Genomic DNA, 24,361 nt, shown 5'->3' with positions numbered 1-24,361 from the left:
AGCAGTTTCTCTCCAGATCATCCCAAATGGAAAGAAGCGTAAATGCAGCAGCTATGCAGAGATGTGACAGACAAAGCCTCTGATGACAGGCCACAATTTTTTTCAAATTCCTTTTGTTATTATTGTTATTCGCCAAGCTTCTTGAAACAAATTGTAAAATTCAAAGTAAAAACTATATTGGAAGATCTAAAGTACATAAAGTACTATGCTGAATAATTGCCATATCATGTGCTGCAAATACATGTTCAGTTGGTCAAATAAAACCGACCACATACCCAGTCAGACTTTTTTGAATTGTTGATAACCTGCCATTGATTTCTGTTGACTAAATAGATATTAGATACAAAATCTTTCAAAATAAGGTATACTATTGATGTGACCAAACACGGATACAGTTAACTAAATGTAAGTAAATGCCTCTAAACATTTTGGATTCAATATGCTTGTCAGTGGAGCACTACATGTAAAGATTATTTTTCCAAATAAAATGGGTAAGTATATTTTCCTTCTGTTTATGAAAGGAAGTATGTTTTGTTCATTAAGACAATACCTTGATAATGTATACTGTTTCTGCACATGGCACCACAGCAGCCATTTCATGTATCATATCTGGATCATCAGTTCATCTTCAGTGTTAAAGGATTTAAACCTGCAAAATGGTAAGCAACCACAGTTCTCAGTAATGTCTTCAGGAGCGGAGAGACCTCAGCATCTCACATGGTCAGACTGTTAATTGCTAGTAATTATCCATCCCCTTAAGCTTTCCAACCACAATTTTAATTGCAAAAAAAATATTGTTATTAGAGGAGCTGTAGACTTGACTTTACAATCCCACAATTTATGCATAACTTCAACCACCTTGGACTAGAGTACTTTATTTCAGTAATATGCCCTGTAGCTGGAATTGCTTCTCATCCTATTGCTTTTCTAAGAATGCTGTCACTTAACTCTGTGCGATTTCAAGGTCCACTACTGTATTTGTATTATTTGTAACTAGTCAAATTTTATTTTACTCTCAGATCACCTTTTAGGAAGATCTGAGATACAGACATTTTTACTTTAGAAAACATTTTATTGATTTAAACTACCCAGTCTTATTTGAAGACTCTAATGAATTAACTTTTGGAAATATAATTGAAGTATTAGAAAGTAAGTTCAGTAGACTGGGCATATTACCAAGGCTTTAAACTTTAGCTGCTAGAGAAACTCTGGTGCCTCCTCTATTAAGTGTGTAAAAACAGCACTAGAAATAATGAAAACTGTATTTTGCAGGATGTATAGAGGTTATTATAGTGTAAAATGTAATGCCGAAGGTTTGAGTAAGACATATCAGTCTTGTAGAGACATGTCAGTAGCAGGAGACACTCACTGCAATTTGTACACAATAAAAATGATGAAAAATTAATGTGATAGGGGGTTGGGTGGTTTGGGTTTTTTTTTCTTCTCAAATGGCACTAATCCTTTTTGATTGTAATGACGGATTATAATTTGTTCTGCCAATAAGAACCACTCCAAAACAGATTTAGGGGAACTGGAATGAGCAAAGTTCATAAGAGAATAATTGCTAGCTAGAAATTTCATAAACATCTCTAGAACTTACGGCAACCCCACATTTTACATCTGTGTTCAGTGTATCGTTATTCAATTTAATGTAGCACTGATTAAGAGAGACAATGCATTGAATTATTATATTTATCTTCAAAGAAGCATTTGATTGTGCAACAGATTCTTATTCTTGTCATTTTTTCATGTAACAGTCATCCCATGAAACTTTCTGGCACAACAGACTTTGAATCCAGTGAAGAACAACAATGCTTTTATTTAAAACCAAGTTTTAATCTCAAGTCCTGGGTGCTTACGTGTGATCATAGCATCTTCCCAGGTGAGAACATTTGCAATTTTAAATTTATTTTTTTTAAGGTTCTCCCCCAAAAAAGGGTATCAGATCAGCTTACTAAAATCCCTGTTGTTGAGATAATACAGAGTTTGGTGGCTGTTAGCAGCTCAGGCCGGTTGCAAAGCTAGTTATTACAGGAGGTAGAGCAACTTCTGCAACAAGAACTTCCACATTCCCAATTATTTCTGCTTTTATATAAAGGAGGCATTTACTTCCCTACTATTCCCCAACCACTGCAGTAACATACAAAGAAGAGAAAAAAATGAGGAAGAAGAGAGTACTGCAGCTGCTGGAGTCTACTTCTGTCCTTGACAGTGCCTACTACCCCTACCTCGTTTTGTGATTTGGAGGGGATCCTGGTCCCCTCCAACTCTCCAGAAATGGAAACTAAGACAGGATTTCTTGTCGTTGCCAAAGCAAAAAGGACCATCTTGATATTATTCCACAAATACATTATGACAAAGGATGAACCACAAGCTAGAAAGGTTAGCAGATCTGTAGTAGCGTGCAGAAATAATACGGAATAGAGATACTTGGGAAGGCAAGAGTACTTCAACTTCAAAGGTCACAAATTATATCTCTTCAAAAGGAAAATGCAAATACCGTTAAGACTTCAACAGTCTATCACTATTAAAAATGTTATTGCAACTTCACAACTCAGTACTGTATGTCTGGTAAGAGAAAGTACAGCTTACCATGAACAATAGGGCACTTGTAGTCCCAACACAATACCAAGAACGGTGCCAGCATAGCTGCCAAAAAAAAAAAAAACCCAAAAAAGAACAGATGGGAACCCCTTAATCCTCTTTCTCATCGTCCTTGACTCTTTCCTAGGTAAATCGACATCTGTTGTCTTGACTCTGTCAGTTGCTGAGCATCTCTCATCTTCCCACATTCCCAACTGGGAGAAGCAGCATTGCACAGCACACCAGCAATTCATGCAAGACACACACTTACATTCCTCTACTCATTTTAAATGTAAATGTTAACACCCCTCTCAAGCTTCATGTGTGGCTGCAGCATCCAGTACTTGCCAGTTCAGAAGCATCGCTGGGAAGGAAGCCTGTCTTGCTTTAATTTGGCCAAACTCTCAGATGAATATTTTTTTAAAAAAACACCTGTAACCTGCCTAAGACACAGTAGTGATGACATTCTAGTCCCATTAACAGGGAACAGAAAAATTCTTTGCAGCTTCAGTAGTACCAAGAACATTGGAACATTATTTTTCAGATTCAGAGGTAATTCATAGGGGAATTAAGCAACGGGGCCACTTTCAGTGGCCGCAAAGTGTATTAATAAGTGTGGCATAAAGACACTGAAAACTAGGCTGCATAACAAAATATGGAAGGATTTGAGAGTGGTTAAACTGCATGAAAACCTTGGATAGAGAAATGCAATGCTTATTCTATGAACAAGATACAGATCTAGAAAAATCTATTTGAGAGATGTATAAACAGGGAAAAAATATAAAACAAGAATAGGCCCCAATGGAAATGTAACATGATACTATTTAAAGAGCAAGTCATAATGCAGAAATGTTCGTATAATTAAATTACTGTTTTAAGCTACTGCAAATATACAATGTGTGGTATATATTCTGTTATCATTAAAGTGCTGAATGTTGTTTATGTCACTGGAAATCTTTACGCTCACCTTTTTAATAATTAACACAGAAGTTAGAGTATTTCCCTACAATGTAAAAAGTAGGATGGAAGTTAGGGTGACATGAATGTGTACAGTTCCGGACATAAGCTACACAAGGGAGAAAACCAGAAGTCCTTATCCCATTGTCAGACATGCTCTCAAAGCATTACCGTGTATCAAGACTATATGTAGCAGTGCCACCTGGTGGCCGATGCTATGGCAAATGCCTCTTAAAATACTACATAGCCCAGAAATTTATTGTACGAAATAATAGAATATTCCTTCTTTTGTAATATGCATATTAAAGCTTACTGTTCCAAAGCTCGGTATGTGGAGTACAAAACTGATGCTGACATTTCCAATTTATAAATATAATAATATTATTTGTAATGTAAACACCAAACAGAGTATTTGGAAACTATGGCACCTACACAGGTTGAACAGAAATGGTTCTCAAGTTAGGGCAGCTAGACTGTAACTAGCCATAGGAGGAAAATGCAGTACAGGGAAGAGGAAACCCAGAAACACTAAAATTAGCCTTCATGGAAAAGATCAGCAATCTCAGCTTCCTTACTTTCTCAATGACACAAAGTCATAAATAATTAAACAGACATATCCCAGTAACTCAGTTCAAATAGCAGGTCATTTCTCCACCTTTCCTCAGAAAAAAGACTCAGGGAAGTCTTTCAAAGCATCCAGGACTGGGTATGAGGAGTGCTGAGCATCATCCCTCTCATGTGCATGCTTTCCCATGCACTCAAGCAACTCAAGCACCAAGAGTGGAACTGGATGAGTATGTACAGACAGTGCTGTACAGTAGAAGCAAAAGTAATGGAAACATTCGGCCAAAATTGCACAGTGACAAGCAAATCCAGTTGTTTGAGGTGACCGAGCTTCAGGAAGGGAGGACTGTAGCAGCATACCATGCAAGCTCAATCCAGCTCGAGGCACTCGTTATGTCATGTACTGACCTGCACAGGTCCAACTTCCTAATGGAGTGAATGCCCAGTAAGCTAGCAGCCCAACCAACAGTCATGTAACATTTTACTAAAAATCTGTCTGGGAAATGAGCACTACCATGATCAACCACAGAGTACCAGATCAGGTAGAGGCTGTTGAATTTTAAGTCCCTCCCCCTGTTGCAAAGGTTCTTCAGAGATGGGGCATTTTTTGCTGCAGGTAGATTAAATGACTCAAGACACTTTTATGTGTTATTTTAGTACCCGCAAGGGCTAAACAGAAGAACCCTGCATGCCTCTGCAAAGGAGTGGAAATTACCCTTTCATTATACCCATAGTTAAGAGGATAATAAAACATTCAAATACGATAAGGAACAGGGCAAGCAGGAAGAAAAAACAACATTCTTCCTCTCCCCCAGTTTACCATCTCTCTACCTTTGTTTTTAATTGGTCCAAGCCAATGTATCTTCAGGTATTCAAATAGAGTGGAAAGGCTTGAAAACAGGAAGGTAAAATAAAAAGGGGATGGGTTCACAGTGAACAACAAGATTTATATAGCTTTAAAATGTGGTTAAAGAAAGGCAGTACAATTTTGTGGAAACTTGCTTTTACTTTGGCCATGACTAGACCAAAGTGTGCAGAAGCTTAATACATAAAACACTAGTGCAGAGACATGACTACAGCCATTCATGCAGTCCTTCTGTGGGCCTTTCTCCATTCTTCTACAAAATAGCTTTCCAGAAGTGGGCTGGTGTGTTTGAAACTAATGCAAAAAAAAAAGGTCATGTGATGAAGATGACAGTCATTGCCAGGAGATTCCTTCATTATTCCCTCCATTGGGTTTGTTTACTGTGTAAGACCCTTCCCCCCCGCCTTCCTTCCTCTTGCTCTGTTCCAGGCAAATGTTGAAAAGAAAAATTGTTTGCTTGTCTCCTAAATACAGTTAAGGAAAGAAAACCACTTGAATGCAATTTGCTGCAAAATTTCATTAATCTCATATGTCCTCTGTCTTTTCCTGGTTCAATAAAACATTGTCTAGTGGTAAGTAATTGATACAAGTATTCCTTGCAGCCTGCAGTTATTCTTCAGCTCCTTGGTACCCCATCACAGAGAAAGACTGCATATGTCTGAACTTCATTCTAATTTAATAAGGAAAGAAGTTTAGTCATAGTCTAGTCCTGAACTTTACCCAATATAGTATTTATGAGACAGACTTTCATGCAGTAGGCTTAAAACAAAATACAGACCATCTTAATCTTTGTTACTTATATGTTTAATGACTGTTTGTGGACTTACAAAAATATTTGTTATACAATTTCATATCAATCAACAAGTAGAATTAGGAACACGCAAGGACTCCTGATTCTCTTTGAAAAGATCTGGTTTCTGCACATATAGACAAACAATTCAACAACTTGTTTGAACATGTTAATATTGCTTCCCTGCAAACTGTTAGGTTTTTTTTTTAATAAAGTACTTAATTCTTCCATTACTCAGTATAGGAATTCCTACTGATAACGATCAGGACAAATCTCAGAAGTTTGAGTACACAGCCAACTTTTAACCACATCTCCTAGATGTCCATAAACATCTCTGAAAGTTGTCAGACAGTAAACTGGTATAGCACACATGTCCAGGCATCTTCCAGCCAGAGTTACAACATGCTGGAGTTCAGGGACACTTCAAAAATATTCATTAATATTTCTAGAATATTTGACTTGACAAAATGTAAGTTAGACTTTTCAAAGGCTGCCAATGTTCTCCTCTTGGTGACGGACCAAAAAAAATGGTAACTGTAAGTTTCCTCATTACCTTCTAGCACCTACTAAATTGTTGTTTCTAGAAGTTAAGACATGATTAATGAAATCTTCTTTTCCATCCAGTTCCAATGAAGGCACAAATATTTCCAGCTATATGAAGAACTTAAGTGCATTAGAACAAATGGGAAGTATTCGTAAGGCTCCAGCTTTACTAAAAAATTACTCTTTTTCTGGAACTCTTGCATTGATGTAAACTAATTAATTCACTAGGCCAAAGCATGACAACATTTTCCAGTTATAGCAGCCTTACACTCCAACTTCTGCAATTAAAAATAAAAAAAAAAATCAGCTGCTCGCATCACTCATCCACATACAGAAAGGATTTTTTGCACTATGTTCAGCCCCAAGCCCTTGCAGACAGCCAATGGAAAAGGCAAATGGGAATTCTGTTCCTGAGACCATTTTGTGACATTCCATTGAGAAGGTCCCAGAAAAGAGCAATCTGCTCTCCCCAGCCACAAAGCAAACACCTCTGACTTCAGCAGCACAAAGGAGTATCATCCAGATCAATGGCCATGGCACAAAACTTTTACTATCTTTTGTTAAAGCCAACACTGTTTCACTTATTTGGGCTTCTAAGCAACTCCAAGTACTGTTTTTATGCACCATACATAATGCCCAAATAGTGGGGGTGTATCTCTCTCTCTACTGAAAGGATTGCAGTATGCAGCACGCACAGTGTGCTGCAGTTTATCTTTGACACCAAAAGGCAGGCATAACCTGTATCAATGACTTTCCACCAGCTTTAAAAAAGTTAATAAAAAAAATCTAAGTGCATTAGAAAGGTAGATGTTCTCACTTAAGGGGGCCTGAAATCACTTGAGGATCTGTCCCAGCAAAACTGGTTCTCAGTCTCTACTATCCTGAAGTTGCAGCATAAACTTCAGTCTGCTTATCAGTATGAATTGTCTCTCTTCAGATTTACTTCCTCTACTATACCACCAGCACATCTTGAAATGCAACAGTATTGTTTTTATTACGTCCCACTATATTTGCAGTTTGTGGTTTTTTTTAATGGAAAACTCAAGAAAAAAAGACCATGCAAGCACACTGGATTTATCACCCCCCCTTTGGAAATACTCCCATTCTTCAGAATCAGAGTCAAAATTTTTCTGGTTAGGACATTCTCTGAGAGTGAGTGTGCGCAACACAGTCTAGTGGACTCCTGCCACACAATAAAACAAGCAAAGAAATCTTGCTGACTTTTAGTGTGGTATTTTTTCTGATGTGCTTGGCTAACAGTCCAGCCTGAATTTTCAAGTTTCCTTCTTGACTTTCCTAGCTCAGAGCTTGCAGTCAGGCAACTACATCAATATTCTAATTTAATTAGAAAGCAGACTGCTGATCAAAACATCAAGCAGAGTGCCACAGATTAGAGCTGGATTAAATGCAAAGGCAAAAATATATTAAAATGCTTTTGAATTAAATTCACCTTTCTACCTTTATTTAAAATTAGCCTCTGGGCTTCATTTCACAGAATAAATTTTGGGTCTCCAGAGAAGCTTAATGCATTAACTCATTTTTTTTATAAGCCTAGGTGGTGGGAAATAAGTATTTGAAATAAACAAGCTGTTAGGACAAGTACCTTCTCCAGTTATTAAAAGAAGACTGGAAGCCAGGTCTGCAAATACCTGCAACTAACTACTTAACATTGCTATTCTTCAAGAATAAGTGTATGCTTGTTAACTTCATATACCCCTTATAATTAATATTTTTGTTGAGTCCAAGCACATCTCAATTTTACAGATGAAAGTGTTAACATGGGATTTACACTTCTCTCAGTATCTTCCCAGTCAAGATATTCAGGTCTCGTTCTGCACTCCAGATGTGTAGTTTCTTACTCTTGGATATTAGCAAGTCTACAATGATGCTTCTCCATACACATCCTGATCTTTTGTCCATCAGGATGAACAAAGCTGACCACATTTTCACAAACACTGCAGAGTTGGCTGCAAGTATTCAAAAGTGAAGAAATCTTCACAGCAATGCAAGGATGATGCTGACAAACACCTGTTGAAAAGACACAGATACATACCTTCCTGAACAATGGCACTTTATTCCCTGTGCAGAACAGAAAGTTGACTTGATCTAAGTCTGTCTGATATTTCAGTGTAGATAAAAGTTCTCTTCAAACTGTTTCAAGAACAGCCGCCATTTCCTTGAACTGTCTGAAGAAGTTCTAAAAAGCAAGAGTTAAGATAAATTTCAGTTGCTTGAAGAAAAGCTTAAACTGTAGTTCAAACTAGCATGTTAACCAAAATCACAATCCATGTTTCTCACATTCCCTCTTTCCTCCAATTACAATTTTCAGCTTGAACGGAAAGTTTCTGCTTTTCTTTTTGTGGGCTGGTTGGCATTTGGGCACATTCACTATTAAATCTACACAGGTGATGCCTTATTTGCATGGGTTTGCCTATTAATAGGAAAGATACCATGAAAGAAAAATACAAAGTAGCTCTTACACCACAACAAAAAAACCACCAAAAAACTATCTCTCACAAATGTTTCTATTTCCAGCTGAAATAATCCAGGCTTCTCAAGTATAGCATCCATTTCTTATAATAGTTGAACAGCAAATTATTAAATAGGTTTCAACCAGACTGAATACAACATTTCACCACACCTAAGCATTCAGAATATCCTTCTCAAATTCCTGCCAGTCCAACTCCAAAGATTTATTTATTTGTAAGCTTGTATGATATTGTAAGCAATGTATTTGCCATTTAAACAGGAATGACAACAGAAGTGCCACATTTATGCAAAATTGAACAAAGTTACACGAGTTCATAGATGAAGACATAGCAATTAAAAGCCAGTGGTGACAAAGTGGACTGACCTCCATTCCTAATCATTAGCAAATGTTAGGCTTAACCCAAGTTTTAGATTTTGAGGCTGGGGAACAGTTCCATAGATTTAGAATATTCCATCAATTTTTAACAAGGCAGAGTGACAACTGACAAGAAAGATCCAAAAGTCTTTACGTCTTCAGTTGCTAGCTTATTTGTAAGAGAACAGACTACAGCTAAATTAACATTTTTGGGTGAGTGATGTAGAACTAAATGCTACGAAATAAGTATTTAGCTTCAGTGTTTTAGATAATTATTTAATGCTTCATCTTTGAATGACTCTTAGTAAATAAGCAACACAAACATACACATCAAGATATACAGCTGCTCCTTCACAACAATGTCACTGTTGTTTTTAAGAGACAGAATCAAGTAACACTGATTACAGACCTTGAACTGTGGGATCGTCATTTCAAAAGATTTGTCTGTTATTTGTCCTGAAGGGTCTGCCACTTTTAGCGTCACTGTAACATAAGGATACTTCAGAGACCTGCAGGTGTCAGAGCTCATCGCAACTCCCAGTTTCCATTTAATATCTACAAACTACAAAGAAGAAAATAATTGGAAACAGTGTTAAATAAAGAGATCTACCCTGCCATTGCTGTTCTGTTGGATGGATGTTTTACAGACAGTGTAGGACATCTAGAGCTCACATCCAAACGGGAAACAAACATACACTTTCAGATATTTCTGCGAATACAAAATCATCTGCCCTTCCTTTTAATAGTGAAAAAAGAATCAATTTAATAAGTTACTTCACTTAATCTGCTTTCCTTATTCAAGTACTGTCAACAGTCAAGTACAGTCTATTTAAAGTTCTAGTAAGAGGAGCTTGAGCCACAGAGTTCACATGGCTGGTATATCATTCATGCTTTTGTCATTTTTTTTTTTTTTTTTAGAAATTTCTAAATCAAGTGGAAACAGGAGAAAAACCTCAGATAGTACACAAAAATTTTATAATAGCAATAATGGAAAAAAATTAAGGCATTTCATAACGGTATTTTAGATAAATCAAAGTACATCATAAATACATTTCAGACAGTTATCATTTTTAGCCTTTTATGATAGGCAGAACTGTTGAATAAAGAAGTGAAGAGAGCCTTTAGAAGCTTACTATCAAGCCTCAGACAGATTTTTTTTTTTCCTATACTCTTTTAAACTGTTGTTAGCAAAAAGATCTTGAATGCAAATACACTGTGTTATTTTTTCAAAAAAGAAAAAAAGCAATGCTGGAAATTGACAGAAAGTATCTTTAAAAAGTTTAAACTTAAGGGAGACAAAGAATAAAACAATCAACTGCTGGTGTTATCAACTCTAAAGAACAATTCAAATTACATTTAAAACAGGTTTACATAAACAGCTAATACAATTGTCTGCCACACTGACTATGAAGCACTAATTTTTCAAAAGGTATGAAATGTGACTTGAGCACCTAAACAATAATATTAGAAAACTGTTTGGCATTTAGACAATCTTTATTGTCTATGCTTCTTTATCTGGGTAGACATTTGGCAACGCATACACATAGGAAAGCTTTTGGCAGTCAAGATACCACCATGTGCTTGACAATACAACATACACAATGAAGTACTGACACTTCTGAAAAGTTAGTAGTTAGCTCAACTGCACTTTGTCATTTAGTTACCTGCCCCACTGTGGCCATATTTCTTGCATCTTCTGACACACTAATGGATTTGCCCTGCTCATTCCATACATGACGAATAACTTGAACTGCATGTTTTGGCAGCGTGCTGACTGTATTGCCCAAGGTGGTGACGAGTTCTTCTGTAGACAGATTGTTTCTGGCTGCTGTGCTGTAGGTATATCCAAAGAACACCTCATCAATTTCATTCTCTACGAATTTAATAAAATTTCTCACTTCACCCAAAATAGTCAATTTTTTATTTCTGCTTTACATGCCCATGTACTTTACAATATTTAGGCAGCCTGTGATTTTTTTTTTCCAGAATATTTTACTAATCTTTTGTATCCACATGCAAAAACCAACAACTTGACTTTTAATGTGTCTTAATATGCAGAGACCAAGCTTTGCTGGGCTTGCACAACATGCAACATTAAAACAAAAATAATCACAGCCTCCAAGTGCTGTTGCAACTGAAAAAAGGTATAATTCAGTGAAAGATGTGTGTATAAGGCAGTTAAACAATATTATTACTTTAAAAACAAGGCAGTTTAATTAAACATTTAGGAGAGGTAATTTAAGTATCACCAAAAGGCAAGTAAGGACCTCTAGGTAATGGTATAATTGGTACTAACAGGAGTCAAATGATGCAATAAACCCGGAACTGAAGAGGCAGCAAGTCTAAAGGAAAACTGCCACTCAGTTTCCTCTACAGAAACAGGTAAAAAAATTCCCACCCTAGGTTTGTTCATGCAGATCCACTCCTCTTAGAGACATTAATAAAAGAGAAAAAGAGTTGGTCCTCCAAGTAGCATGGTCTAATATAATTTAAGGCTTTATATTTTATAGAGGAAAAAGTAGTATGTTAAATTTCTACTGGTGTATTTTCTTCAGTCATATTAATGTTACATAAAGTGTTTAGATACTAGATATTAAAAGAACAAGCAAGATCTTGAAAATTTATCTTTCCGAAAATAAAAAAACCTTACATCAACACAGCAGCTGAAAATACTACCTAAAAACTCTACCTTTATCACGGCAGACTTCAACATTATAAAACTGTGTGCCCTTCAAACAGGCACAAATGCTGGTTTCTAATCTCTAAGAAACAAGAATTTTTTAGGACAAGCTTCTTCCAGGCAAAGGCCTAGCTGACTTAACTTTAGAACTGAGCTTAACTTCCTCTTTTATTTTGCCAGTAGTTCTAAAGCTTGCAGACAGGATCTTCGAACCATTTCCTCTCTTTAGTTTTTTTTTTTAATTACAAAAAGTGAGACAATATATTAAGTAACTACACATTTTTTTAAGAACATAAACTAAGCCCAGAAGTTCTTTTTTGTGTACCGAGAGTTACAAACTTTTGCCCTTTTCCCAAATCAGTGCATTTATACCCACATTTGATGTCACTTTTTAATACCACTATTAAGTTGGGGTGGAGGGAAAAAAGACATGAGGTAAAGTAAATTATTTTGTGCTTACCTAAATAGAAAGGAAACAATGTTGGCTATTTTTGCCAGGTCACCAACATTAATCTCAATCCCAGATGTTTGAATTCTCTAGAAACAGAATGTTCAAACAATTACAAATAGTAACTTATGCATTAATAAAAACCTCTCTGTGTGTGTGTATATGTATATACACACACACACACACACACACAAAAATTGACTTGGGGAATCTATCTCGGGGAATCTTTGCATCATATACAGCTAATATACTTGCTTATAAGTGCTGGTATCCAAACTTACCTGACACAGTTCAGCTGTATTTACACCTGGGATCTTATGGTTCAGATGTTGAATTATTTGTTCACACTGTAAAGAAAGTAAGTTTGAAAACATTCTTAATGCATATTTTAATATACAAGACAAAGCTAGTTTGAATACTTGGAGATTACAAAACCAAAGTGGTTAATACAAAAATGGACAACAGGAGGATGCTTTAAATGCAGAGTGAAGAATAAAGTCATTGAAATGACTGATTTTAAAATTACATCAAATCCAACAAAAGCAAATAAACTCAGTCAAGACTTTTAGTTACTACCTCACTAGCACTACTTAACACACTATCTTCATACTAATTGAACAGTCATCCTGTTCAAGTCCACACTACGATAAACAAGCTAAATGTTTTCTAGACAAGCTAGCTTGATATCTCACTTAGATGAAAGGCAAAAATACATTTTTAAAAATCTCCTGTGATAAAAATGTAAATTTAAAGCAATCCCATTGCTCTTAGCAGGACTGGTCCATTTTATGACTCATGTAATTCTCAGCTACCACACCCATAAGATTCCCTTTGCAACAAACAAAAACCAGAAGAGCTTAAACAAAAAGGTTTCCTAGAATCAAAGTGCACCAGAAGCCCTTCCACATCCCATTTATTGCCCTACTTACCAGTTCTGCAAAAAAGTCTTGAGGTATTAAATTAATCTTATCTGCTGCACCACCAACATCTGAAAAACACAAGCAGTAGCGATCAGAAGCAGATCCTTCAAGTGTTATAATAATAAATCAAATTTATTTTGATTTATTTTGATTTGATATAAATAAAATTTATTTTATAAAATTTATCTCTGAAGGTCATCCTATTGCTAGGTCATCACGCATGCATTTACCTTAAAAGCAAAGCTTTCTTTAAGGGAGCTTGTCCTGAATTGCATTAACATAACCTGCTCGGCATTCCAGGTAAAGTCTAATAGGAGGGACTCCGTAAGGCCTCAGAGCCCCAGACTGAGTCTATGCAATTGCACGGTTTGACAGCCCTGAATAACTCCCCCGACCCTGTGGAGCAGTATCCGGAACAAGTCCCTCAGCTTACCGGGAAGCCGGGCATGCCCAGGGCTGCCCTCTGGCATCAGCAGCACAGGACCGCTGCTCTCCCTACGACTACGCTGCTACGTCCAGGCCGCCTCCCAGCAGCGAAGCCCCCAGGCCGCGGACAGCCCGGGAAGGCCCCCGCTGGCCCACCACAAGCCTTCGCCAGGACCCACCGGCAAAGGCTCGCCCCGGGCCCTGGGCGAGGTGGCTGCGCGGGGCGGCCCTTCCCCAAGCCCTCAGGAGAGGGGAGCGCTCGCACCCCCGCCCGGCGGCGCTCCCCTCCACTCCACACCCCACCCCACCCTGCGGGCCCAGGTGGGCCCAGCTCCCCCTCATCTTCCCTCCGCCCCACACCGGGGTCCCCTCCCGGTCCCCTCACCCAGCGCCTCCAGCGCCCGCCCGAGCACCACCGCAGAACCGGTAGCCATGGCGCCGCGCACCCGCCGAGGCCCGACTTCCGCCACACAACGCTCGCCGCCCTGATTGGCTCCGGGCGATACCAGAGCGAGGTAGGGCCAGCGGCCGCACCCTTATTGGCTGCTGGGCAGGGAGCATGCGCTGTTCTCCCCTGGGATAGGGCGGAGCCTGTCCGCGCGCGGGCCTGTGTCTTCCTCCTCGTTTCTCCCGCCTCGACGCTGGGTGGGTGCGAGCCCCGCCGGGCGCGGGGGGGCCCGCGGATTTTGTCTTTCTCGAAGTAAATTGCTACTTAAATAGGCGCAGGACTATTTAAACCTGTAAAACCAGGACTGCGTTCTAAGAGACTATTGGGTCTGTAGGCAGCGGGTGGAAAAGGTCACATGCGGATCGTGCCTCAGGGCCTTGCAGGCCAGGGCCTACCCGTCTTTTGCCTCAGGCTGGCCGTGCTCTCCCTGCAGGCCCCACAGCTGGTGCTTACGCTAGCCATGGCTTGGGAAATGGCGTTGGCGTGAGAATCATCCGGGGAGGCTTTTGGAAATCCCAGTTCAAGTCACACCTGGTTTGCACAAAAAGTTGTTTACTCGGTTTGGTCTATTGTTAACTGCTGTTGGGGTTTTCATGGTGCTCTTTTTTACAGTCTTGGGTACATAAATCATGCACTGTTCCCGTGTGCATACAATACATGTGGTGTATTGAACTTAGTACAGATACGTAGAGCGACCGTACTTTGTACAGGTGTATTGTGGAATCGGCCTGCAAATAAACTGCAGTTCACGGATGATGTGTGTAGATAAACTATGCCTTCAGTTTAATGGGGAAATGGCCATCGATTGTAAAACCACAGCTAGAACTGTGTTCAGTGAACTTTGCATACTGAACTTACTGAAGTAAGTTTGGGGTGTGGCAGGAGCCCTAAACCAACACTGATCCTTCACCAGTTTCACCTTTTAAGAATAGTAAATATTCTTACATTTCTCTAGTAACCAGTTTTACATTTGCTTTTAGCTTTTTTTCTATATTGTAATGCTACAATCTCAGTATTGTAAGACTGTTTGTGACAGTAGTAAAACAACTTGTCATGCAGTAGTGCTCTCTAGTTTAAAATCACGTTTTCAATAAATATTAATGAAATAATTTAGAGGATATTTCAGGAAAGGAGTAATTATGATGGAACATGGTGTGTGTTTATGAACTTTATATATTTATGGTCTGTCTGATCTTGGCCTCTCCCTTTTAAAGTATCTAATTAAGTGTGCAAATGTTTTTGAGTAGTATGTCTTTTTATGATCTCATTATTGTCAAACCACTAGGAATGTACATACTGGTAAGATCTGTCTGTGATAGCAAGGACTTGACTTAATCTCTTTGTTCTTAACTTAGGTAACTCTGTTACATACTTTGTTATCTAGAGAACTTTACGTATTAGTCTATATTACAATTTGATCAAGTCTCTTAGTAGTGCCTTTAGCACTATGACTAATACTTGTTGTTTTCATTCTCTCTCCAAGATGTGGAGATAGATGCAAAGTTGAATATCTTGGTGATTTAGTAATTACAGAATCATTTGCCGAAATCTGGAGTTATTTTGGGGTTATCTTCATCGACATGTAAACATGTGTTTAGTTCTCTGAATTTGGAACAGAAGGTGGTGAACTGTGTAATGATTTCAGCTTGTCTGCCCATCCACAGAATTAAACTGTGTATCTTTAGAAAATTCTGCCTTCTCTAAGTGTGCAGCGAAGGTAATTTTCTTTAGAAAATTCTGCACTGATCTGACAGTACAGGCCCATCTTTTAGCTAGATAAGGACTGAGAACTTAATATGAGGAGTCACTTGGTATAGAAACTAGAAGACAAGTCTCATGAGCTATAAGTAGACTGGATTGCTGAAGAGAGACACTACAGTAACTGTCGATAGGTCAGTACGGAAGCTTCAGGCACAGGCATGTAGCATCACCTGCTAAATGATTACAGGGGGTAAAATAAAAACATCATTAGGTAATTTACTCCATTTCATAAACGTAACATTTACGGAATGGGGTGTAATTTGCATCAACACTCTCTAAAGAACTACACCAAGTTCTTCAAAAAGCTCTGCAGGCAGACAGGAGAAAGTGTATCTGTTAAATGGGTTTCTCCAGTGCCTGGGCCCTTGGCTGTCTGACATCCCCAACACCCTACCTTCATTGCTGCCTGGCACTTTGGTACTCCTGCCCCTACAGTACCCAGAAACACCATTTCCTCATATTATACTGCTGCCTTCTCTCATGGGACTCTAATTTGTCTGTAAACTGGCCTAGTTTCTATCTTTCCTGCAGTTTCTCTGCTCAACCACCTGCTTCCCGCTCCCCTGGGTCTTTCTGGTCACATGCCGGGCAGGCTTGGAGGTCCAGCTCAAGGGCTTCTACAAAAACCTTGTGCCAATGTCCTCTTCTGAAAATGCATGGTGCCGTGCAAGCGCTGCAAGGGGCCACATAGGTCAGCCGCAGTCTGCAGTGGGCAGAAGCTGGCTGGGGCTGGGGCCAAAAAATGACGCGTTCCTTCATTTTTAGCTTTTCTGAATTAACTTGAAGGAAGGCATAACACTAAATCTGATACGTACGTACATATATAAAATGTATATTACACTGTATATGATATGTGTATGTTACACTCTGCTTGATCTTAGCCAAAAGGCCAAGAAGTGGTATGTTTATGCTCCTGAGATGGGAAGGTATGAGGGGATTCCCAGCGTTAGAAGATAAATGCTTTTTAAAATTAGTTTTAATACATCTTATAGTAATTTTTGGGAGATCATACGGGGACCTCACCACCTGCGTCCTTGCTGCTACACGCCCTGAAGTCTTCTGAGGCGATGTGGAGCTTGCTCGCTGCCACCGCTTTACGGTTCCGTCTGAATCCCTTTGTCCCGTCTCGCCCCGTGGGCTGTCCCGTTCCCACGGGTGTATTTCCCTGAACGCTCTACGCACCTCACCGCCGGTGAGCGGCTGTGGTTCAGTTTAGCTGCTGGAGGCCGCTTCAGAGGGGCCCACCTGTTCTAGCGCTTGGCGCCTGCTTCCCATCCACCCCCGGTTCCCGCTGGGCCTCCGGCTGCCGCGGGCCCGGCAGCGGGCTCCGGTGTTCCGGGGGGGGGGCGCCGGCGGCTCCTGCGCACCACGCAGGCCCCGACGGTTGGGAGCAAGCGCGGGGCAGCGCGGCCGAGGCACCACCCCTTGCCCCGCTGGGAGAGTCCATTGCCGGGGGGAGCGAAGAGGGTGGGAAGCGGGAAATCTTCGGGCCGTCATTGCCCGGGAGCACCCAGGGGGAAGGCGTTCATCGCCGCTCGGCCCGCCGCTCCGGAGCGGGGGAGAGGTGTGCGTGGCGGCGCGGGAGGGTTGGTTTCTTCGCCGCCCTCCCCCCTCCTTTCCCGCTTGGCTCGGTGGTGCGGTCCCGGGTCAGGTGTGAGGCGAGGCGGCGTGAGACGCTGTCAGTGCCGTGCTGCGAGGTTCAGCCCAGTGCCGGTACCAGGAGCCGCCCCGCCGCCACCGCCATGGAGCCTCATCGCTGGCTGCCCCTGGAGGCCAACCCCGACGTGAGTGCCCGGCTCGAGGCGTGGTGGGGGAGCTGCCGGGTGCGCGGGCGGGCTGCCTGCCTGCCTGGCTGCCGGCGGGAGGGAGGGAGGGAGGGAGGGAGGATGGCGAAGGGGAGAGGGCTCGGGGCCGCTCTGGGCTCAGCATCGCGGGCTGAGGGATGGCTGGTGGGGGCAGGGAGCGGGAGAGGTCTTAGCCCGCGGATCTAACTGGGGTCTTAACTCCTCTCTGTTTTCTGCTTCCTTTTCAGGTCACGAATCAGGTAAGCAGCTTTTATTTGAGGTAACCTTTAGTCTCACTTTAGCTTTAGGCCCATTTAATTTCCTTTTCATGTAGTAAAGGCTCCTGCTTTTCCAGTGAGAGTAACCCTTTCCTCCTCCACAAGTGTCTGCACTGAGTCTTCTAATATTGGACCTTACTGGCATCTCCTGAAACCTCTGAGCACATAGTATCATGTAAAGATACTATATGAAACAAAAAACAGTAAAGGAAAAGAGAATAGATGTGGTCTGACTATTAATGTAATGTAATCTCTGATGTGTTTCAAGATGGGTTTTAATTCATTAATTAATGATTAAAACATTATTATATATTTATATATAATGTGTGCCAGTTCTGGACCTGTACATGATGGCTTTGTGCACTTGTATGGATCTGCTTACATCACTGTGTTGCAGTCTTTTTCTTCTTTGGCTGACCATAAGACATAATGTCATTTTACCATATTTGCACTTTGCTCCTTATTCATGACAATATCTGCATGATTTGTTGTTGCTGTTTTTGTTAGCGTAGTAGAATCCATGCTAGAGAAAGGAAGCTTGTTCTAGTCCCCCAAAAATGTAAGTGCTAGATAAACTACCTGAAAGGAAATCACACATACTTCAACCCTGCATCATGTTCTCAGTGATAATTTTTAGTATCTTTAGTAAGCATTAGAGGTCAGATGTTGATCCCAGCAGGCCTATTGATAATGTTAAGGATGGTGTTTAAGTCAAAAGACTCTGAAGCTTCCAGCAGTAAGATTACATTCTTAAAACTATATTGCTGAAATATTTTGGAAATGAGGAATTTCTGTGTGTGAAGAATGTATTTTTGTTGTTGTTGCTGTAATACACTAACTGAGTCTGCAGGAGAGTGAAGGGTTATTTGATGCTGGGTCATTTTGTACTTGGCTTTATAGTTTCCTAGGACAAATAATTTTACAATTCTTACAGTATTGCTGCTGTGGAGCAATCGAAGAAGTTTTTAGTCCCAGTCCTGAGATAAAATTAACAAACTTTCCTGGGAGCTTTTCTCAAATGTATGCTATAATTTCCTCATGTTTTAGATTTTTTTTTTTAATTTTGAAATTCAGAGGCTAAATTCGAGTTTGGAAGGAAATTCTACTAGTAATTTATTCACATTTATTTTAAATTCTCTAACTTCTTATCGCTTTCCAGATGTTGAGATGAGCTTATCATGGTACAAATAAAGTCCTGTCAGGTGTAAAGTAGAAATTGAGGAGGAAAAACTCGTGACTTTTTCTAAATATCTGAATTATCTTGTATCACTACATGTTTATATTATATGGGAAAATCCTAGAAAAACAATTCTAAGTGTGTTCAAAACCTGTCTCTCTAGCCCATTGGCTTTGCATTGATGATGGATGATATCTTTCAGTTGTGGATGATCGTGGGTTATAGGGACTTTTACTCTGCAAGGATTTTCTTGTTAGTATTCCTGTACAGAGGAGGCCACTTCAGACCCGTTAGACTTCCTCATTCACTATATTTTGCCAGTCTTAACTGAGCAGTGGTTGTTATTATCTAGACTGAGAGATGGTTGGTTTTTGTTCTTTCTTTTTTTTTTTTAAAAAAAGGGAAAAAAATGGTAAGTGTTGAATATGAATACACCTTGCATTATTAGTCATTGTTCTTTTAATCTCATCAGTACACTGGTAAACTGTATAACAACAGGGCTGTTAGTCACCGGTTATTCATATCCTGCTTAAAACAACAATAATAGTAATTAGGGATTCAAATGAAGTTGCGAACACGTTTTTAAAAAATCCTGTTGAGCTAATTGCAAGGACAGACTTTTTTTGTGGTACTCTGTGCTCTGTAAAACATTCTGGAATTCTTCAGGATTAAAAAAACCAGTGGTCTGGCCCTAGTAGCTGTAATATATGTGTCTAGTAGTAGTTTAACAGATGTATCTCTTCACACAGACTTCTAGCCATGTGTTTCTGGGTGGTTTTTTTTGGTTTGGGTTTTTTTTTCTATTTTGGTGATTTTTTAAGTTGTATTTTATTTGTTTTATTTGAGTATTAGACTATCCTTGGAACATACTACTTCTGTTAGTGTTAATGTTTTTGCTAGGTGTGGTAGTGAACTCTTAAAATCACCAAAAATTCCAGTCACCTGTAAGGTGCGTGGATTCTTAAGTATTAGATTGTAGTCAGAACTATCATTACAATTTAACAAATGCTTAGCCTATTTTCATTATTGCACCAATCATTTTATTCCCTTTTTTAATAGTAACTAGAAAGGAAATGCACAAAATGCAGGTTCATTTGCTTTTAATATGTTCCTACCATACTGTGTGCTCTCTAGTTTTGAAATGTAAGTTGCAAATTTGAGACTCTTTCAATCTTTGTGGTAGAAATTCAGACGATAATGGAGAAGAACTGTTATTTCTCAATTGTAGGGAATGTGAAATCTTTCCAAAATATCTTGAAAGTTTTTCTCTAAAAGCATTTATGTTATAATACAAGTCTAGGAATTTCTAAATCCTTAGTGTATATAGTATCTCTCTTTGTGCACATATGTTAGAATTATTTAAAGGTTCAGAAACTGGCTGGGGAGGATAAACAGGAATATTCTTTCTTAGCTTTAGAGATTTCCAATGGCAGTGACTCATTGAGAATACCACAGCCACATATCTGTAGTAATCTCTTTAAGAGAGAAGTCAGCGTAGTTGAATGTACCATACAGTGCTAATTTAATTGTCACAATATTTTTTTTTTTTCCCCTCCACTTCTACAGTCTGATAGAATGAATTGTTGGTTCACCCCTGATATAGAAAGAGTTGATGATTCAGCATTTACAAAGCTCCACTTTGTGTACAGTGATGACAGGGAATGGTTTCTTCTCTTTGACCTTCAGCTGGGAGGCCTGACATGACCAGTGCTACCCTTCTTCCTGAATCTCTTACGAGACTTTCCCCACTAATGGGAGAGAGAAAACAAGAAAGTACGGTTTATCTGCCCACGGTTTACCAGATGATGTTTGGCTGTGTATCTTGTTCCCAATTTCTTCTACCACCAAAAAAAAAAAGTCAGACTGCATACAAATTTTTGGAGTGAAAAGATCAGACACAAGCTGATTATCTTTCATCATGACATCACTTCAGTCTGGCTTGCAACCCACAACTGATTCCCTAGCAAGCATAGATAAACAAAAAAGTAGTATTGGTGGATCTTTCTTGATCTCCCATGATCTCTCTTACCTTTCTTCATCTCACACGTTCAAAGAAATATCCTTACTTCCTAGATAAGGTACTATGTCAACTCATGTCTTTGTTATATCCAGATAAGGACAGAGTAATTGCATCTGATTATGAAGCTCAAGCACTGGCTTCAGGTAGTTCAGAGTTAAACTAATGAGAGTTGGCTGTGGCTTTTGGGTTTCTCTTGCCACATAGGGCTTACTTGCCGGTTCTTAGTTACCTTCCAGCATTATTTTCAGACCTTTGGTCTGCTTTTATTTTTTTAAAGCCATTAAGGTACTGAGGGTCAGCTACATAAATGAATTTATTTTAGTTCATGGACAGCCTTGACAGCTGTGGCTTTAAAGTCACAGGGGCAATAAAGATCAGAAAACATAGAACAAATGGCAGAAACTGGATACAGCTAGTCTTTACCCAATTATGGAACATATTTCTTAAGTATGTTGGGCAAATAGAGAGATTAATTAAGTATCTCGAGGAAACAAACTTTACTCTTCCTAAAGGGTCTTTACATCTTATGAACTGTGCAACACTGTCACACAAGCTTTCCCAAAAGAAAGCCCTACTGATCAAAGTCATTGAAAAGGCAGTGCCCACAATTCCAGAAGTGTGTTAGGTGGTACTATTCAGAGGTGAGCTACTGTGTTGGAGTGAAAGCATGTTGGATGCGAAGAAACAGAGATGTCCTTCTGAAAATGCTTAGCTAAACTTACTTTTTGTCTGGGGGAGTGGGGTTTAACTCTTCTGTTGTAAGCAAAGTTGAAATAGCCGAGATAGTGTGCATGCTTGGAAAACAGCCTGTTATGAGTGTAGCCTCAGAAAGTGGAAGACCAGGACTCTCTTTGTGTCTTTCTGTAAACTGAATGCCCCAGAAAGCCTTCCACAGAACCAGCAAAGGGGAGATGTTAAGACTGTGGCACAGCATAGCAAAGAATAAGCACAAGGACAAATATGAAGGCATTGTAGATGTCCACTGTGAGATCAGTTGTTGAACGGCTTCTTCTATTTTAAAATAGATCTCAAGCTATATAGACCTCTGATTGAGTTTAAATAGGTAGATATGTTACAAAGGGAAAATTGCAACTTGTTTTGGGGTTTAAAGCATTATTCATATGATTGACTTAGATCTGTCTTTGTACGTTACTCAGTAATTGAAAGCTAAGAAAACCACGTATTTCAATTCTCCATTTGTACTTGCCACTTCTGGCCTTTTATTGTGCTCTTTTTTTCTCAGTTTCTTATTTCTGTTTCAATTAAACTAAAAATTGTAACAAGGAAACTCTTACTGTCTCGAACACTGTTTAAGTGAATAGGGTGCTACAGAGTGGAAAACAACTGATAGTGGTTCATGCGATAGGTTATCTTGTTGCACTGAAGATGCTGTTCCTTGCTTCCCCATTTTCCTTGGCTTAAAGGACCAGCAGAATCAATAGAATCCAATTGTTTTTTAGTACACTGTAAAAATAACATGTATAACAGCTTATTTGGAAGAGTGGATTGACCTGGCTCGTGCCCATTGTGAATAATTATTTAGATCATAGAAACAGGTCTCTCAGTGTTTTTCACAGCATGACATGGTGTCGTGTTTTGAACCAGTGTCTCAGTAACTGCACCTCAGGATTCTGTTCGGAGCATTCGAAAGCTCTCGCTTGCTGGTTTCAGAGGAAGCCTGGGTCAGCTGGTTAGCCCGGCTTTCTGTGTGCTTTGCATTGCTACCTGTGTGATGTCCTGGTTCAATATATATGTATGGCAGTGCCTGGGCATACTGAGTATTAAGTTTCGAAACTGCTTGGTGGATATGTTAAAAATACATACCTCTCATTGTGAAGATCAGGAGCACTAACTGTAAGTCAGTGCTGCTCTTTTAGACACCCTGAAGAAACTAACACAATTGGAAAGATAAGAATTTTGTGGGTGTAAGAATTCTCACATTTTTGATGAAGTTCAAAGTGTTCTCTTTTTTTTCCTCCTTCATTGCAAATTTTGAAAAACAAAATTAAAAAAAAAAAAGTGATGATAAATGGGCTGTATTCCTTGAACTTTATTATGAGGTCCTGAAATACAACGCTTGAGGATATTAAAGAATATGCAATAAATCTTGAATTTCCCAAGTAAGTTTTATAATGGAGCATCTCTTGTTTGAGCAAGACCATATTGTGGTCACTCTTAAGTGAGGACTAGTTGGTAAAGAAGAATAATACGCCTCATGTAAGTTACAGTCATGTATTTGCTTCTGGTATGCCTTTTGACCTGCTGTATAGAACTAAAGTTTCTACAGCTGCTGCCATCTTGTCACGTCAGTCATTTTGATTAATGGTCTGAAAGATGCCTTCTCTAAAATGTATCAAAAAATTATCCCTGCATTTTAATTCCATAAATGTCATAATGAAAGAATTAAGAAATATATCCTTATAATGCCTAAACAATAAAATATTGTTTGGGTGGTTCCCTTATTTCTATAAAGGAATTTAACTTCTGAAACAAACAAGTTTTTTTGTAATATGCCTCTAGAAATGATGTATAAAGAACTGAAAGCAAAATATTGTGCATTTATATTTGTAATATAGATTAGTTTAATAAGAATTGGATACTTAAAGGGCTGAACACAACCATCTATTTGTGGATTTATATAACTTTATATTAAAAGTTATATGTGTTTTTCTGTTGCTTTTTTTTCTTTTTCTTGGTGATAATTCTATCAGACATATTTTATACAGTGTCTTACTACTTTCTAGGGAAAAAGATGAGCTTCAATTTAACAAAGTGCCAAAAATTCTTATGCTTTAATGAAAAACTTACAAAATACTGCCTTAAATGGTTTATTTAGATGTAGCCTTTCCAGTTTCCTAAAGCCATAGGCATGTTTTGTTTTGCAGAAGAAAGCCTTTACTGTGGTTTTGTTGTGATAAAGCGATGCTTTAATCTGCTCAGCAGAAGTACAATAAAATGTAGGCTCTGTTGGTGTCTTGGTTTGCATTTGCATTTAGAAGAGGATTACAACAGTTGGTTCTTCCCACAAAAGCTCTTTGACTTTTGCATCTGAGTGTCTGGAAATGTTTGTGCATTTTGCCAGTTTTATGTTTTCATGGTTCCAACTCGTATACAAATACCACAGTAAAATGTGGAAAACTCAAAGTCTTGAGTATAGTGCTTTAGTATTTAGAATGTGGTGTTCTTGAAATATTTGCAAATGCCATCCAACTTTAATTGCACCTAAATTTCAAAGTCCATTTTGTTTCAGTGTTTGTCCTCACTTTGTTTTT

At 39.1% G+C, this 24,361-nt stretch overlaps 2 protein-coding genes across 5 annotated transcripts in view; one reads left to right on the top strand and one right to left on the bottom strand.

Moving 5' to 3' along the window:
- Positions 1–554: 554 nt before the first annotated feature.
- COMMD6 (COMM domain containing 6) lies at positions 555–14,115 on the bottom strand. Of its 4 annotated transcripts, none has more exons than XR_012040404.1 (8): positions 14,007–14,115; positions 13,205–13,263; positions 12,557–12,622; positions 12,288–12,364; positions 10,812–10,980; positions 9,557–9,709; positions 8,356–8,499; positions 555–649 (listed from the first exon to the last, which is right to left on the bottom strand). XR_012040404.1 is itself a non-coding variant. In XM_072850058.1 (7 exons), exons 1-7 carry the CDS (start codon positions 14,053–14,055, stop codon positions 8,449–8,451), a joined length of 624 nt encoding a protein of 207 aa, XP_072706159.1. In that variant the 5' UTR covers positions 14,056–14,115; the 3' UTR covers positions 5,758–8,448. The 4 variants fall into 4 exon arrangements, 2 of the variants coding, with proteins under 2 accessions (XP_072706159.1, XP_072706161.1); XR_012040403.1 differs by lacking the exon at positions 555–649 and adding an exon at positions 5,758–6,580; XM_072850058.1 differs by lacking the exon at positions 555–649 and having other exon boundaries at positions 5,758–8,499.
- A 3,290-nt stretch (positions 14,116–17,405) lies between these two features.
- UCHL3 (ubiquitin C-terminal hydrolase L3) overlaps positions 17,406–24,361 on the top strand; it is a 44,902-nt gene continuing 37,946 nt past the window's right edge. Inside the window, exons 1-2 of the mRNA XM_072850056.1 lie at positions 17,406–17,614; positions 17,863–17,874. Of these exons, the coding sequence (XP_072706157.1) occupies positions 17,573–17,614; positions 17,863–17,874 (54 nt within the window). The 5' untranslated portion in view covers positions 17,406–17,572. The remainder of the gene's footprint in view (positions 17,615–17,862; positions 17,875–24,361) is intronic.

Source organism: Ciconia boyciana, chromosome 1 (assembly GCF_034638445.1).
Source record: "Ciconia boyciana chromosome 1, ASM3463844v1, whole genome shotgun sequence".
NCBI classification, from domain to species: Eukaryota; Metazoa; Chordata; class Aves; order Ciconiiformes; family Ciconiidae; genus Ciconia; species Ciconia boyciana.
Note: the sequence above shows the minus strand (reverse complement) of the source record. Positions and strands in the feature narration are given on the sequence as shown.

Coding starts and splice junctions, on each gene's coding strand:
- COMMD6 (XM_072850058.1), bottom strand. CDS start 14,055: ATGGCTACCGGTTCTGCGGTGGTGCTCGGGCGGGCGCTGGAGGCGCTG. Junction 9,710..10,811: donor ATATGGCCACAGTGGGGCAG/GTAACTAAATGA, acceptor TCTTCTTTGTAG/TTTGTAGATATTAAATGGAA. Junction 8,500..9,556: donor TGACGATCCCACAGTTCAAG/GTCTGTAATCAG, acceptor CTTGCTTTTTAG/AACTTCTTCAGACAGTTCAA.